Below are 17,193 nucleotides of genomic sequence, written 5' to 3' on the forward strand. Positions count from 1 at the left end.
AGGCTCTCCCCTGTTGCTTCAAGTTTGGTTGTTTCTAATTCTACATGAGAAGAGTTATTTAACCAGGTACAGCTGGAGGTATTCTTCTGTCCTAAACCATTCCTCTTTGTTTAGCCTTAATAAATGTACTCACACAAAAATTTTTAAATATATTTTTATTTTATAATAAAAAAGAGAAGGGAGAGGAAGAGATAGAAACATCAATGATGAGAATCACTGAGTGGCTGCTTCCTGCATGCCCCCTACTGGGGATTGACGCTGTAACCTAGGCATGTGCCCTGACAGAGCATCAGACCACAAACTCCTGGCTCATGGGTCAACACTCAACCACTGTGCCACATCAGTTGGGCAGAAAAAGATATTGTTCTATTAACCATTACAAATTTCACAAACAAGTAATTGCACGGTAAACACTGCATGGAAATCTGAGTATGATTCTGGTACTTCTGTGCATGTAGATGGTCCTTTTCAATTTCAACACTAGCTGACCTTGGTACCCCTCAGACTTGTGAAATCTTAGCAGAACCATTAATAGAATAACCCATCTAGCCACTAAAGCCATTCAAGCTCAAGAGACAGATTAAGATTCCTAAACTTGAGTAGTGCTTACCACTAGGATTGCTTGATTATTTGCTTGCCACCCAGCGAGAAGCTTTTTGTTTGTTTTGTTTTTTTGCCATAGCCAATACCTCCAGCTGTACCTGGTTAAATAACTCTTCTCATGTAGAATTAGAAACATCCAACTTGAAAACACCTTAAACTTGCAAACTCTCTTAAGGGATGTTCCAGTTTTGCCTCAAGCACCACTGGCTGGTTATGATTTAAATTCTCTGATGTTTTTAGCTGACTTCCCAACTGGTTTGGAGATATTATGAAGTCTGGGTTGAAAATTGTTTTACTCATTATTATTCTAATTTGTTCAATATATTTCACTGTCAGGCCTTTGGTGTTCTGTATAATCAAATATTTAAAGCCCCCTACAAGAACTCAGCAATGGTTGCATGAAGAATGAAAACAATCCATTACACCATTGCATCCCCTCCATAATGAATAATATATTGAATAGTAGTGGTGAGAATGGGCATCTTTGTCTTATTCCTGATCTTAGAGGGAAAATGTTCAGCTTTACACCATTGAGTATGATGTTAGCTGTGGGCTTATCATGTACAGTCCTTATGATGTTGCAGTAAGTTCTTCTATAACCACATTGTTGAGAACTTTAATTGTAAATGGATATTTTTATCACAAGCTTTTTCTATATCTATTGAGATCATATGATTTTTACTATTGGGTTTTGTTGATGTGATGAATCACATTGTTTCGTGAATGTTGAACCACCTTTGCATCCATGGTATAGATACCCTTTGGTCATGATGTATAAGCCTTTTAATGTATTGATTTTGAATTGCTAGTATTTTTGTTGAGAATATTTCCAAGTTCATCAGGAATATTGGCCTGTAATACTTTGTTGCAGTATCTTTTTCTGGTTCTGGTATCAGAGTAATGCTGGCCTTCAAGAATAGAGAGCTTTCCCTCCTCTTTAACTTTTTGGGATAGTTGGAGAAGATGTATTAATTTTTTTAAAGGTTGGGTAGAATTCACCTGTAAAGGAAGGAATTTGGTCCTGGGCTTTTGTTTATTCAGGTGTGTGTGTGTTTTATTACTAGTTCAATCTCATTACTAATAATAGGTTTCTTCAGATTCTCTGTTTCTTCCTGGTTTAGTCTTAAAAGGTTGTATATTTCTAGAAATTTGTCCCTTCTAGATTGTCCAATTTCTTGACATAATTCATATTTTTGTTTAAATATGGCAAGTCTACTATATACTGTAATGTAGATACAGAGCTACAAGTTCACTAATATTCATACAGGTATACAAAAGTCTTTACTTGATTGAAAGTTTTCTTATGATACATAGAATGTTTTACATCCTTGACCTTAATTTTGTTCACATTGACTTCAGGGAGTTGTATTTGGGTTTTTGTGCTCTGCCCAATTGCTGCTGTTGCCATTTGTTTTCTTTCAGGATCAAGGTGGGTAGTTTCATATATCTTATTTTTTATTTCTTCTTCAGATCTTTAGCGTTACATAATTATACCTATGATGGAACCAGCATCCTAAAACTACCAAGATAAATCCTCCAACTCTAGCACCCGAAGATCTCCTAATTCTAGTTAACAAAAAATGTCCAAGGCAAGCCCCAACAGATCCTTATGAACCATATAATACTTAGTCCTAGGCACAAAAAATACTCTCATCGAAAATTCCTGGGAGCTTAAAGGGTTTCCCCTTCCTGGGCTTGCAGCTGAGTATCATGGAGACAGCCAATGCTAGTCCTGCCCTGCTCATGCCCAGGGCTGTCTTCATAGTATTCTTTAATGATCCTTTATTTCATTTCTGATTTTATTAGGCTCTCTTTTTTTCTTGGAATAAGTCTTACTAGAGGTTTGTCAATTTTATTTATCCTTTCAAAGAACCAGCTCTTAATTTCATTGGCCTTTTTTTTTTTTTTTTTAATAGTTTTTGTATTTTATTTCCACTCTGATCTTTATTATTTTCCTCCCCTACTTACTTTGGACTTTGTTTATTCTTTTTTCTAGTTCCTTTAGGTGTAAAGTTAGATTATATTAAAAAATTCTCCTTCTTGAGGTAGGCCTGCAAAGTTATGAACTTTCCTCCTTCATTTTCATGTCTCAAAGTAGTTATTTCCTTTGATCCAGTGGTTGTTTAGTAGCAACTATTTAATCTCCCTATTGTGTTATTTCCCATTTTCTTCCTATAGTTGGTTTCTAGTTTCATGCCATTCTGATTAGAAAATATACTTGATAAAAATTCAGTCTTCTTGAATTTATTTAGGTTTCTTTTGTGTTCTATCCTGAAAAATGTTCCATGTGCATTTGAGAAAAATGTATAATCCACACTGTTTTGATAAAGTGTCCTAAAAATGTTTATTAATCTATTCTAAAATTACTTTATTTTCTGCCTGAATGATCTATCCATTGAGGTAAGTGGGACAGTAAAGTCCCCAACTATTATTGTATTAATGTTAATTTTTGCCTTTATATCCACTAATACTTGCTTTATAGACAGGTGTTCCTAGGTTGGGTGTGTAAATATTTATGATTGTAAAATTCTTTTCTTAGATTGACCCCTTTATCATTATGTAATGTCCTTGCTTTGTCTCATTTTATTGTACATTCTTTGTTTTAAAACCTACTTAGTCTGATTATTGCTACCCCCAGCTTTCTCATTTCTATTTGTAGAAAAATTTTTCCCATCTATTCACTTTCAGTCTGTAGGTCTTTCACTCTAAAGTGAGTCTTTTGTAGGCAGCAGAGATGGGTCTTGTGTTTAAATACATCCTGCCTCCCTGTAACTTTTGATTGGAGAATTCAGTCCATTTAAATTATTGATAGGTATCTACTTATTGCCATTTTGTTCTTTTCTTGATTGCTTTGCTGGTTTCCTTTAATGTTTTGTTGGGGTTCTTTTCATATCTGTAGCAGTCTAACTTAAACTGACAGGCATTTGAGTTTAAACACACTCTAAAAGCACTACATTTTCACTGCCTCCCCACACTTTATTTTTGATATATTTTATATCTTTTTTGCTTTGAGTAGCTCCTATTATAGCTATAGTTAATTTTACTACTTCTTTTAATCTTCATATTGGATCTTTGAGTGGCTGATTCTGTGTTAGTTTTATATTTGCCTTTATCTCTGATTCCCCACCCTCACCCTCACCCCCGTGTTTTCTTATTTTTGGCATAGCCTTTTCTGCATAAAGACTGCTTAACATTCCATGTTAAGTCTGTTTAGTGGTGAACTTCTTGTTTTTGCTTATCCGGGGAAATCTTTATCTTTCCTTCAATTCTGAATGACAACCTTGCCAGGTATAATATACCAGATTGTAGGTTGTAGGTTCCTTTCTTTCAGCACTTTAAATATTTACTCCCATTCCCTTCTGGCTTGTAAAAGTTTCGAGAAATTAACTGTTAGTTTTTTGGGGGGTTTCCTTTTAATGTAATTCAATGTTTTCCCCTTGTTTCCTTCAAGATTTTAAAAAATATTTTTTCCCATTTAATTACAGTATATCTTGGTGTGGACCTCTTTGGGTTCATCTTATGTGGAATTCTCTAATGTGGGTGTCTGCTTCCTTCCCTTGTTTTTGGCCATTATTTCTTAAAACGAACTTTCTGTCCCTTGCTTCTCCTTCTGGGGTTCCTATAATGCTGTCCCATAGGGCCCTCATACTACCCTTATTTTCTTAAATTTTTTTGTTTTGTTATTATGATTGGGTGATTTTCTCTATTCTTCCTGGTTGCTGATCCATTCTTCTGTATAAACCAATCTGTTGTTAATTCCATCTACTGTTTTTCATTTCAGTTATTATAATCTTCACCTCTTATTGGTTCTTTATTATAATTTCTTTTTTGAAGTTGTCCCCGATTTCTTTTCTACTCTCAAATTTACTGAGCATCCTTATGACAGTTTCTTTAAATTTCTTATCAAATTAATTTTCTCCACTTCATTAGGTTTCCTCCATTTCATTTGACTTTGTGTCTGTTTCTAAGACTTAGATGAAATAGCTCTCTCTTCTGAGCTTGAAAACTTGGTCTTGTGTAAAGTGGCATCTGTGGAGACTAGATAGCTTTGGCAGGCTTCAGTTGGGGCGGGCATGTGCAGTGCCCAGGGTGCTATCTGGCCAGAAGGAGCAGGTTGGGTGTCTTGTTGTTTTGGCTGTTCACAGCTGCACTTGTGTGTGTGCTATAGAGCCCTGCTGGTTCTGCTCTTGATCCTGGAGGGGCTGCCTGGTGTACAATGGAGCATACCGTTGTTTTAACTGCTGCTGGTCTGAGAATACCTGATCATGGGCACCACAGCACTCTGTTTCCCTCTTACTCCAGGCATAGCTTCCTGCTGTGCATGGCTCACCTTGTGGTTTGATTGACTGCCTGGGTTGGGGTGCACTCTGCCAGCTCCCTTCCTCTATGTGCACGGCTCACTCTGGGGTCCCTCTCTGTGCACTCATAGGTATGTCCTATTGCTCTGACTGATTGACATGGAGGTCTGAGCTGGACTTCCCCCTGGGCAGGAACACAGTGATGCCCTGCTGAGTCCCTTCCAGGTGGGGCTATCCAGTGGGTGTGCACAGCAGTGGCTCTAACTCTGGATTGGTGTGTAGGGGGCAAGGGCTGTGTATGCTTGCTATACTGCCCTTCCTACAGGAGGGGTGACTGGGGATGCACTACTGTGGCCTTGCAGGTTGGCCAGAGCTCTCACCACTGCTACCCAAGTGTAAGGAGAATGCAAACAATGATGCTCTCTGATTCTGGACAGCTCCTGTAGTTCCCATCTTCTCCAGGTGGCCTCTCCCCCTTTTCTTTGTTGTGCAGAAGCTGTTCAGTTATCTCTTAGAGACAACTACTTGAAATTTAGATGTGCATTCATTGTGTTTATGGGAGGAGCAAGCTCAGAGTCCCCTCATCCTGCCACTATAGTGACTTCCCCTAAGTAACTCAGTTGTTCGAGGACAATTATCTCTGAGGCCCTACCATAGACTAACTCCAGGTATTAGAATATACATACTCTACCATGCGTGAACCCAGGGGACCCATACAGCCACATGTCGATTTACAAATAAAATCTGTATCCAGAAAAAAAAAGAAAAAAGGTTGTGTGTGCAAAAAGGGAGTGCCTGGTAAGTTTAACCACCTACAGAAGAGCATGTGCTTCTATGAGGTCAGCTAAGGTCCAGGGCTAAGTGAAGACAGAGGAAATGAAAGAACTCTGAGTTTCATGCTATTCTCTCAAAATTATCACATTACCTACACACACCACGCTGACATGGTTCCTCTGCCTCAAAATTATGCCATGGGAGAAAAACCAGCTTAGAAAAAGAGGGAGGCACCTTTCCGCATGTAATGAAACACATACACTGCCCCCCTCCCCGACACACACACATACCCATTAAGATACCTTATAGAAAAATAAGGAAAACTTTTCATTTTAGTTGTGATTTGACCTGAATTTATACACCTTCATCATACTTTAGTCTACTCCCTAGCCCAATGGTCGGAAAACTGCAGCTCTGTTGACTAGAGTTTTCCGACCACTGGTCTTGGGGCTTAGTCACAAGAACAATAGCCTGTAATTATTGGACTCGAGAGTCTAGGACTAGCCTATGACTCTACCGGAACTGCCAGGCAGAGTTCAACCTTCTTGCTTAAAAAGCCTTTCGAGAACTTAACCTACCACTTGGAAAGGGTTCCCACTAGTCCTGCTCCATTGTCACCAGGGGTTCAGCTCACAGAGACCACCGCTTCATTCTCAACACGACGAGGAAGTCCAGCCCGTGTCACCAGTGTCTCACTTCACCTGGTCACTCGGTTGTTCCTGACGATGATGCCATGAACATCTGACTGAAAAGTGGAAAGTGATAGCACAAGATAATGGTGGTGATGGCAGAGAACAATCAGAACAACAACAAAATGGATAGTCTTGTGCAAGACCACGGATATAAAACGAGTAGCTCTGGGACTCGATAAACAAGTACAGTACTGTATATTTTGGTAAACAAATAGTTGTTCCATAGTAGATAACTATTCTTTTTTTCTAATTCAGGGTTGAGAGGTTTTTGTTCGGAGTCCACACATGTTGGTCTGTGAAGCCATGTGAAATCTGAGAAGTCCCCTCCTCTGAGGATTCTCTGGTACGTGGTGGTTCAGTGCTAGGGGTGATTCTCATTAACAAGAGAGAAATGGCAGCCAGACCTTAGCCAGAGCCTGGTCTCCCAGGCAGGCTCAGTTCTTCTTGTCCTCCTTCGGAGGCTGGCTTCTGGTGATGCCCAGGTTGTTCCACACCTCTGTGTACATGAGGGTCCCAATGAAGACAAACAAGGTGCCCAGCCAGTGCCACACAGTGAAAGGGTTCTGGAAGTACAGGATGGAGACGATGAGGCTCACAAACTTGCGTAGCGTCACGACGAGCGTGACAGTGAGGGAGGTGCACTCTGTGGTGAGAATAAAGACACCCCGAATGCACACGTACCTGGAGAGAAAGGGTTAAGGTAGTTTTCTGACTATTGAGAGGTCAGCAGGGGGAGCAGTCTCTGGCATGGCTCTTGGCTTACATGTTCATATTCTAAGAACCAGAAAACTCGGTTGGCTATGGCAGCTCTGAGGCTCCTTGGTAGAACATTCTGCAGATTCCTGTCCTGCCATTCCAATTGTGGGTCCCAACTCAAACTGCCGAAAACCTCCCATTAGTCTTATTCTGGATCCTTCCCACGGTGAAGGCTATCACCCAAGGAATGACAGAGGGTAACAATCTCAGTAACAGTCATCACACCTATATTTACTTGATCTGGTCCCCAGTCCTTCCACCCCCTTCTCTGTAGGGCAAATCTATGAGGTGAAGCGAGAGGAATGAAGTCAATCTCTTCAGTTCCAAGGACTTTATAGTTTTTATAATGGACTTGGTCGTTCAAAAGAAGCATTATTTTAGTTTTAATTCATTTGGAATTTCAGAATTTCAGCTTGTGAAATGTCCCAGGATACTAGAAGACTCCATGTAGAAATCATAGAGCATACATGTCCTATATTAATTCTCCATCACCCACTGACTTCTACACCTGCACCCCGAGCACCTCCTTCTCAGTGCCCTGTGGCCTGCTGACCTCGGCACCCACTCCCCTCCCTTTGGCCCTCCCCAGGGAGCTCAATTGATAGGCCTTTCTTCTACTACTGCGGAACAGATCAAAGCGGAAATGCAACTCATGTCACTGAACTGTCAGAGGAATGAACAATCCCGTGCCAGAGAAGACCACGCGGAGAGGAGTGCGAAGGATACTGAGTGATGACATTCATGAGGAGGTAGAACCACATGATGGGCATTGCCACACCAACAACCGGAACTTCGTATAATTCTGCAAAGATTAAGAGGGGAGATAAGTATATTACTTTTGACAGCTGAAGTTTTCATCTTTTTGAACAAACTGGACATAACAGGGATAACCATGTTATTTCCCTTGCAAACAGATTTGGACCAAACACCACTTTACTTGCCTTGATTCCAGGCTATATCAGCCTCAAGAGTCCTTGCAATGCTATCTTAAAACAAATGAGAATTTCTCAAGTTTAAAATAAACTCTACCATTTGCCTAAACAGGACTCCACTTTACAGAGCAAGGCTGTGAATCACAGAGACATTCAAATGATATGGGCTTAACATCTCCACACAGCAAAGGCCACCAGTAACTAAATGCCATTTGGAAATGCTGTCAATCCTACTGGTAATCAAACAATTCTAAATTAAACTAGGCTGTCACGTTTTATATCTATTAAACTAGCAACTGAAAATTTACAAATAATATTCTAATCTGGCAAGGTAAACGTGGAATTGGCAACCATTCAGTCGGTGGAAGTATAAACTGACTTTTTAAAAATCAATTTCATAATTCTTATTAAGGGGGCATAAAGTATTAATACCCATTCTTAGGAAAAACTCTGAATCTAAATGTCCAATGATAGAGCAATGTGTGGGTAAGCAAAGTTCCTCTGACTAGATGAGGCACTGTCTATACATTTAGATTTAAAATATAAGGATTATACATAGTAAAAAAAAAAAAAGGAAGTATAAATTTTATCTATACAAGGGTTACAATGATATAAGAATTTATGTAAATAATGTCTGGAAGGAAACTGGTAAGATGGAATTAGCTGATGTGTAAGGTGATGGAAGTAAATCTTTTAAATACATTCTTATGTTTTATACATTTAGGTTTGTACAGTGAACATCTGGGAGGAAACAAAATGCCCAAGATTAATAAGGACATAACAACCCTCTCAGGGTCATTTCTTTTATATTGCTAACTTGTTTTTGGAGTTTAAAATATACAGCATAACTTAGGAAATACCAAAGGTGATGCGGAGTTCTGGTTAGGAAAAGAACATTAATTTTCTTTTGCAAAAAATTTAAAAGCCATCTAGATAAAGAGATAACTCTATGTCCCAACTAGTGAGAAATCCCAATAATCTGGGATTCTATTGTCTTTGAAACCCTCAGCAAGTACTGAAATGAAAAGAAAGTTAACAAATGTTATTACTGTTTAATAACTTCAGAGATCCACTGTATCAATTTGCTGAGGAAAGAGACAATCAGTATGATATAAAACATTTAGATGGATATTCAACACTCGTAGAAAAAGTCAAGAATAGGTTCCAGATGCTAAAACTCAAGAAGAGAAAAACATGTATATTTAACTTAGGGATGATTCTAAAAAAGTTAAAGGCAGATTCTAAAAATGAAAAATGTATAGGTACCCAGCATTGCAACTTTTGGAAGAAGCATTCTAGTAATCAAATCAAAATGAATTTGATAGTGTGTTTACTCAAATAGCTCTTTGCTATGTGGGGACTGTCAGAAACTCTGAAAACCATGTGTCAAAAAATCAGCTGTATGTCAGTCACACCTCAATAAAAAAAATCGGAAATGGGTAATTCAGAGCCTTAAAAACTTTCTCACACAAGTATTTTTTTGGGGGGAGAGGCCACATTGCAAACTCAGAGAGCAGTACAACCTCACAGCTCATGCTCAGAGCAAGCTAATGTTTACTGGGCGCCTCCCACCATCTTACACAGTACACTTTTAGAGGTGAGCACATCAAGCCTTATAACATGTTTATAACACTGTCTTTTAGTAGCTAATCAGATCATATAAGTAATTTCTTTCAAGTTAACTGGCAATTGATATTATTAGTCACTTTAAAAAGTAATAGCTAACTAATACTGTAGACTTTTGAATTAATTTTGCTTATTCCTGCAAGCTCTAACCTGTCACCATTTTTGCTTCCTCTTCCCAAGGCTCCCATCTCTGCTGTGTGCTAGGACTATTTATTTGAAGCAAACCTTCCGCATTCAAATGCAAACACATAATTCCAAAGCAAAACAAAATTTGAAGATACTTCTCTTGCAAATCATTGAGAAACACCTGCAAAAGCTTTTGCTGCTGCAACTGATGAATGGCACTCTATGCCGGGAAGGTAAAATGGGAAGGGTTTAAGGGGGCCTGTGGATTTGCCTAAAAACATCAGTGGCAAGTCCAGGGGAAAACTGAAACTTGCCTTGGAAGCTCTCAGGCAATTCTACTGAGTCACCGCAAACTCACCAGACTTATTGAAAAGAACTGCGTGGTCATAGATGTCAGAAGCCAAGAAGATGAATCCAGGCAGTGGAAGGGCATGCTAGGGAAAGAAATATTTCACATAAATTGAAATGCAACACCGGACAGAATAATGAGTAATTTTATAAGTTGTTTGACAAGCAATCAAGAAAAGCAAATAAGACTAAGTTAAATGTATCCAGTGCTTCTAATGACCTGACACTGTCTGGCACAATAACACACACACAACAAAAGGGACTACACGCGGTCATTGTGTCCAAAGATTTGTTACTACTTTTGAGAATAGTTAAGCAAATGCAATGGATTTAAAAATTATAAAGAACCTGGGGCAGGTCCCAGCTGGTGTGGCTCAATGATTAGAGCAAGGGCCCGAGCAGCTCGATTTCCAGTCAAGGGCGTGTACTTAGGTTGCAGGTTTGATACCTGCCCCAGTTGGGGTAGGTGCAGGAGGAACTGATGTTTGTTTCTCATATTGATGTCTCCCCCCCTCCCCCTTTCACTTTCTTTAACAAGCAATGGGGGGAAGGGGGGGAGAATATCCTCAGGTGAGGATTAACAACAAAAGGAATGTGGAGGCAGAGTTCAGGTTGTTTAGAACAGTAGTAGGAAAAGATACTGGAGAACAATACAATGTCAGGAAAAAAAATAAATGAAGAATGAAAAGAGGTGGAAGAAGAAGAGGAAACAACACATAAGCAAAAGATTATGTACTTGACACCAACCCACCACAATAACTGAATAAGGAATCACGGCTAACGTTTACTCAGAAGCCACCATGTGCCACTTACTGTTCTAAAAGAAAGATATGAACTACATGGAGTGGTTATTTTTACATTCCAGCCAGGTACTCTAGCTCCAACTAGTAAGCCAAACTGCTTGTCTGCAGCTACAGTACAAAAAGTTGGCAGTGAGGAAATCCGAGTTACCGAACCTCACCCTGACCTTGAGGGGCTTTGCTCTGGGCATTATCGCAACAGGAGAGAGGGAGGAGGAAGGAGAGCTAGACCAGCAGTTTAAACCACAGAAGCCGAAGCATATATTATTGCTATTTAAACTCGCCATAAAATGACTGAAGCCCACCTGTGGGCCTCCTCTCGCCCGTCTTCCCCAACCTCTCCAAGGCCTGCCTGCACATATTCCGCTGGGCATGCAGGGTTTGCAGCTTCGTTTCCATTTCCAGATCAGTCTGAAGCTGGGTGCATCTGCCGGAACGGGGGTCAGGTTCCTGCTCTGCACGGTGGCTCCCGGCATGTTCACACAGACTGGCCGTGATCACCTGTGCAGAGGGCCGTGGCTCAGATGCACATCAGCCTGTGGGCCCAAAGCCCTTCACTGGATGATAAATTGATCCTTCAGCTACCTCAGCATTGCCATGTTACATGTGAAATCACACAGTACAATAACATAACTCAGTAATCTTTATCCTCCCAGGTTCAAGAAACTGCTTACATTGTAAAACAAAGCCTCCTTGGAGTGCTTGCCAAACTGTTTGTACAGAGTCTCTTGGAAGATGCCCATCCTCGCGGACATCAGGAGCGCGAACGACAGCGCCCCAATACCTACAAAACAAAGGCCGATTACAGGACACCTGCACGCGCTCTTTCCAGATACTTCGTTACACAGCATTGACTGACTGTGTACATGTCCTACAAATATCACAAACTAGCTGTAGAATATGCACAAAACTTTAAAAAGAAAAAAAAAATCAGCCATAACATTACCATCCAGTCCTTGATAGCGTTCTACATCTCTCTAAGCCAGGACCATAATGAGTACAGAGTTTTATGTCTTGCTTTTTTCATGATCTTTTTCTGGATTTTCCTTCAGGTCATTCATTAAAATTTTTTCAGAAGTGTGATTTAATGGCTACATACTATTCTCATGTGGATGTACTTAACTGTCTTACAATATGAGAATAGTTAAGATTGCTTCCAGTTATTTCTTCATTAAAATCACTGTACATCCGTATATCTAAATCTTTAAAACGTTATTTCCTTAGTATGAACTCTCATAAGTGGAGTTACTGAGTCAAAAATTGTAGGCATTTTAAAAAACTCAATACAGCCAGGACCGGTTTGGCTCAACGGATAGAGCGTCGGCTTGGGGACTGAAGGGTCCTGGGTTCGATTCCGGTCAAGGGCATGTACCTTGGTTGCGGGCATGTCCCCAGTGGGGGGTGTGCAAAAGGCGGCTGATCGATGACTCTCATCGATGTTTCTAACTATCTCTCCCTTCCTCTCTGTACAAAATCAATAAAATATATTTTTTAAAAACTCAATACATACACTTTTTTTTTCCAGAAAGGCATGTCAATTTATAATGCAAACAGTTTATGTAAAAATAATTGTCCTATTGCACCCTCAGCAGCAAGGAGAATAATCATTTATTATCTTGCCATTATAATGAATCAAAACTAAAAGATACTGCATTTTGAATTCAAGTTGCATTTCTTTATTAGACTAGTTAGAGGCTGAACATAAAATTATAGGATATTTAATATTTTCCTCCATAAATGGTAGGTTCAAATCCTTTGCAAATTTCTCCTAATATTGTAGATGAAGTATTCTTCTAATAGCTCGTAAAGATCTTTCTGTGTTAGGAATAGCAATCTGAAAGGGGGTAAAGTTTCAAATCCAAGAAGCAAGGAGAGTCCAGTTCCTTCCCTGCTATTTCTCTTTCGCCTGACCAGTCTCAACCTGACATTGCTAGCCCTGAAAGCACCTGGGAAGAGCTTCCCCCCTGTGTCTCACGATGGGAGAGCCAAGCCCTACAGGAATTGCCTCACTGCTTTCACAAAGAGATACAATTCCAGAGGTTCTACTGACCAGTCAAGTCTGGGAACACTGCCACGTGGAACAGCTAACTTCTGAAGAAAATACATCTGAGATTTAGAAATGGGTCTGTTGGAGACTTAAAGAATCCACTGCTACAGTGTGCCCTCCTGAAGAAGCCTGTGCTCAGTAATCCTATCTAATAAAAGGGTAATATGAAAATTAACCATCACTCCATCACAAAGATGGCAGTGCCCATAGCCATAAGATGCTGGTGCCCAGTCCTCTCAGCCCTGCTGGAGTCCCCCAGTCCCCGGGGAATAGCCGCTGAGAGTGGGCAGCGTGAGCAGCCTGGCGGGCACAGAGTGGCTGGTGAAGGGGCAGAATGCTTGTTGTTGCCCCAGCAAAGAGGCAAGCGTTCCACGCCCAGCTGTGGATGGGCCTCTGGGCAGCGGGCGCAGAGCAGCCAGGCCCCGCAGAGAACTGCTGGTGCACAGATTGGTGCACAAATTCGTGCACAGGGCTACTAGTGGGTCATAAAGAGATGGAAGACAGCCAAGCACTCACAGTGCACTGGGCAAGCAGGGAGGCACTTTTCTTCCTCGATCAGTGGCAACCAAGAGAAGCATGGGTCCATGTCACAGAACACATCACCATGACCTCGATGTTTCCTTTCTGTCACTTCGTGAACACTGTGGTTCAGATTTATGATCCCAGGTGCCTCTCTCCTGTGGCATCATTTGTTTAGCTAACACTTCTTGCCAAGAAACATGTCCCTTAGGAGAAAGCTCAGCAAACAGAACTGCAGAGGCAATTATCATTATTGTAATTAGCATACTTGCCTAGTAACCACCATGTAAATGCCTGGAATCCTTCATTCTCACTCAAGCTGGAATGAGACGTCTAGGGAATAAGAAAAAAAATACTAAGTACAGAGACCAGAACCACGAGCCATGGGCCTGGACACAAGGGAAATGTTTGCTACCTTTTCCCCTCCCCTCTTCATATCATTAATAAGTATAATACCCGGGCCCCATGGCAAGCAGTGAATATAAATGATTTGTAAACCAATACTTACCACCTGCTTTGCTGACATGTAAGTGCAAATAAATATCCCCACAGACACCAGGGCGATGGAAGCATATTTGAATATACTGTATCTGCAGAAATAAGAACAAGGACACATTAGGAAGGCACAGGTACCAATTCCACAGGATGTTTTCAGTAGATGGTGCCTGAGAGTACAAACCACCAGCAGAGCCCAAGTAAGTGGGCATGTGCAAGGGTCAGGGTGCCACCGGTTGCTATGTACACCCTTTCTTGGTGTTGCTCAAAATAGTTTCTACATGTTTGTGGACCAACAGATTGTTTCATTAGGAAAAAAAAAAAAAAAAAGACCAGACTTGGTATTCCATTGATAACAGTCACAAAGAAGTTCTGACGCTTTTCATTCTATTTTCCTGGCCATTTGGGCTTTATTCGGAATTTTCTTTGTACTAAGCACGATAGTCCTTCACTCATTGTGTTGCTCTGATGAACACCTTCTGTGACAGCACTGTCCCACACAACCATGAGGCTAAAAATGCCCCATACTGGGCTCTCCCATACAGTCACCACCAGCCACATGCAGCTACTGGGCAATTAAATTCTGACCAGTGAGACTGAGAAACTCAGTATTTAAATAATTTAAATGTTAAATGTGAATTGTCACATGTGGCTTCTGGTGACCACATGGGACAGTGAAGTTTTCAATCGACTGGTTTCAGAGGTTAGGATGGATCTAAGGACTCAATGATGATCAGAGTTAATTGGACAGAGAGAACATGCTGCACAGGTGGGTCCCCTGCCTGGTCAGCTGCTTCGGGAATGCACGTCACTGCCACAGAGAGGACTCGGAAACAGAGGGCCAGAAGCGCGCGCTCTCCAGTAGGAGAAAAGGAATCCACGTGCCTAGCCAATAGGTGGGGCCAATATGCTTCCTATGCATAAATTATAAAAGTGCATTGTTTACCTTTTCTTCAAAATGATAATTCCTAGAATCATGTTGGCAATTAGAGAACCCTGTAAAAGGAGACAAGAGAAAGTTTTAGTGCACTAAGGAAAGACAACATAATTCAAGGTAAAAATGAACATTAAGAGGGGAAAACCAGCTGGGAAGGAGGATATTAGGATGAATAATTAGTAAGGTCCAGGTGTTCTTATGATGGCAACAAGTATAAGCTATAAAAATCTATCTTGCAAAATAATTATGCCTTTTCAAAGATGACGAAGATAAAAATGATTGATTCTCAATAACTACTCATAGCTGAAGCTTACTACAGGCTTATTTTTGTCAACTTTTCCAGCTAATGTATAAGAGCTTTTACTATGTTGCTCCTCCCCCCTCGTTTTAATGAAAAAGTTGTACAGAGATCTCTCTCTTCTCTGGAAGGGTGTCTGTCCATCGTCAAGTGCTTATTGAAAGTCTATGTGCTCAATGCTTTGAGGGTCCATCTTAATCATTATAATTAGCCCTGGAAAGTGCTTTTAGAAATAACACATCTGATCTCACAAAAATCTCAAAGCACACCAAAATGTTACAATTCTAATCCTCACTCATTCTGTATTCTTCTGCAACCCTAACTCTATTTCCCTCCAAGTCTTTTCTGCCCTCCAGGGAACACAGTTCTTGTATGTATACTGAGCACAGATCTCTCCCATACATGAGGCAAAGAGAAATCCTCTGCTGCTTTGGAAGAAGCATGCCTCCATCAAGAATTGCCCTTTATTTCATTATCTCAAGTCTCTGATTTAAAAAAAAAAAAAAAAAAATCAGAAAGGAGAAGGGCCTGGCCCTGGCCTGCGCTCTCAATGGCTAGAGTGTGGGCCCGAGCACTGAAGGGTTGTGCATTTGATTCCTGATCAAGGGCACATACGTGGGTTGCAGGTTCAACCCCCGGCCATGGTTGGGGCACATACAGAGAGGCAACCAACCGGTGTGTCTCTCTCATATCGATGTTTCTCTCTTTCACTCCCTCCCTCCCTTCAACTCTCTCTAAAAATCAATGGAAAAATATCCTCAGGTGAGGATTAACAACACACACACAGATATGAAAGAAGGGTCTGCTTCATTTACTATAAGTAAATGTAATTTTATGTAAGAAAGAAAAAGTGACGAGAAATAAGTTAAAGAATATTCATAGCAAGTTTGAATATAAAATCAACCAGATGAAGGAAATTAAAAGTTAAAATCTGTTTCTCTAGAAAATGTTAACTTTCCTTTTATTAATCGCCCATAAGACCTGAGAAAAAGAAAAGTAAACCATCCACTTTCACATTTCTCTCTTTTTGCTTCCTCAGGTAACAGCCAGCCTCTGCTCACTGGTCTGAGCACACTCCTGCTGCAATACTCACCGATCGGAATATCATGTGCAGGGGCATGGCGATGTTGAGGTTCAGGGCGTAGTTGTTCACCACACTGACCGTGAAGAACATGGTCACCATGACGGCGTAGTACCTGAAATGCAGAGGGAGAGGCTCACCACACAGAGTCTACTAGTTCAGGAAAACCAAATATGGAAGGAAATAAGTACCTTTAGTTAAAATTATTTTGCTTATTTTCTCTTTATTAAAATTGTATCACTATTATAATTTGAGTCAAATAATAAGTACTTATAAAAATACTGTACAAAGCCACTAATGCGGAAAAAATTTAAATTATACAGTATGTTTCAAGAAACACTATTTTAATATGCTTCAAGAATAGATAGCAACAAAAACTAGGCTTCAAAAACTGTTACCTAATAGATAGCAATAGGTTTTTTGAAGTAAATGGGGAGAGGTAACATAGCAGAGTGAGAAGACTCCATTAGTTTCTCCTCTTAAATTTAGCTTAAGACAATTATAACTCAACAAAGATCTGCTCAACACACAAACAGGCCTGAAAGAGTCATGCATTAGCACAGCTGAAGGTGGGCATGCTGAAATGAGAGGACAGGAGGGGAGGTGGGATGGGGGAACGGGAGGGGAGGTGGGATGGGGGGACAGGAGGGGAGGTGGGATGGGGGAGGACAGGAGGGGAGGTGGGAGGGGGAGGACAGGAGGGGAGGTGGGATGGGGGGACAGGAGGGGAGGTGGGAGGGAGGACAGGAGGGGAGGTGGGAGGGGGGGAACAGGAGGGGAGGTGGGATGGGGGAGGACAGGAGGGGAGGTGGGATGGGGACAGGCGGGGGAGGTGGGATGGGGGGGACAGGAGGGAGGGGG

The 17,193-nt window shown here is 40.9% G+C and overlaps 1 protein-coding gene across 7 annotated transcripts in view; it reads right to left on the reverse strand.

Annotated features, from left to right (window-relative positions):
* Positions 1 to 3,591: 3,591 nt before the first annotated feature.
* The window catches only part of SLC35B4 (solute carrier family 35 member B4), a 38,298-nt gene continuing 24,696 nt past the window's right edge, over positions 3,592 to 17,193 (reverse strand). The window contains exons 3-13 of one of the 7 annotated variants that reach the window (XR_004986206.2): positions 16,345 to 16,447; positions 14,963 to 15,012; positions 14,030 to 14,111; positions 13,794 to 13,854; positions 11,630 to 11,739; positions 10,166 to 10,241; positions 7,850 to 7,925; positions 7,356 to 7,391; positions 6,772 to 6,933; positions 6,177 to 6,416; positions 3,592 to 6,061 (exon numbers count right to left, since the gene is read on the reverse strand). Coding sequence is in view for 3 of the 7 variants with exons in the window: in XM_045576887.1 (XP_045432843.1) it covers positions 6,802 to 7,048; positions 7,850 to 7,925; positions 10,166 to 10,241; positions 11,630 to 11,739; positions 13,794 to 13,854; positions 14,030 to 14,111; positions 14,963 to 15,012; positions 16,345 to 16,447 (805 nt within the window). In the remaining 4 variants the exon portion in view is untranslated. Of the gene's footprint in view, positions 6,421 to 6,543; positions 7,049 to 7,355; positions 7,392 to 7,849; positions 7,926 to 10,165; positions 10,242 to 11,629; positions 11,740 to 13,793; positions 13,855 to 14,029; positions 14,112 to 14,962; positions 15,013 to 16,344; positions 16,448 to 17,193 lie in introns of those variants that run through there. The other 6 variants (XR_004986207.2, XR_004986205.2, XR_004986203.2 and 3 more) reach the window with 6 other exon arrangements.

This window comes from Pipistrellus kuhlii, unplaced genomic scaffold (genome assembly GCF_014108245.1).
Source record: "Pipistrellus kuhlii isolate mPipKuh1 unplaced genomic scaffold, mPipKuh1.p scaffold_m20_p_10, whole genome shotgun sequence".
In the NCBI taxonomy this organism is placed as follows: Eukaryota; Metazoa; Chordata; class Mammalia; order Chiroptera; family Vespertilionidae; genus Pipistrellus; species Pipistrellus kuhlii.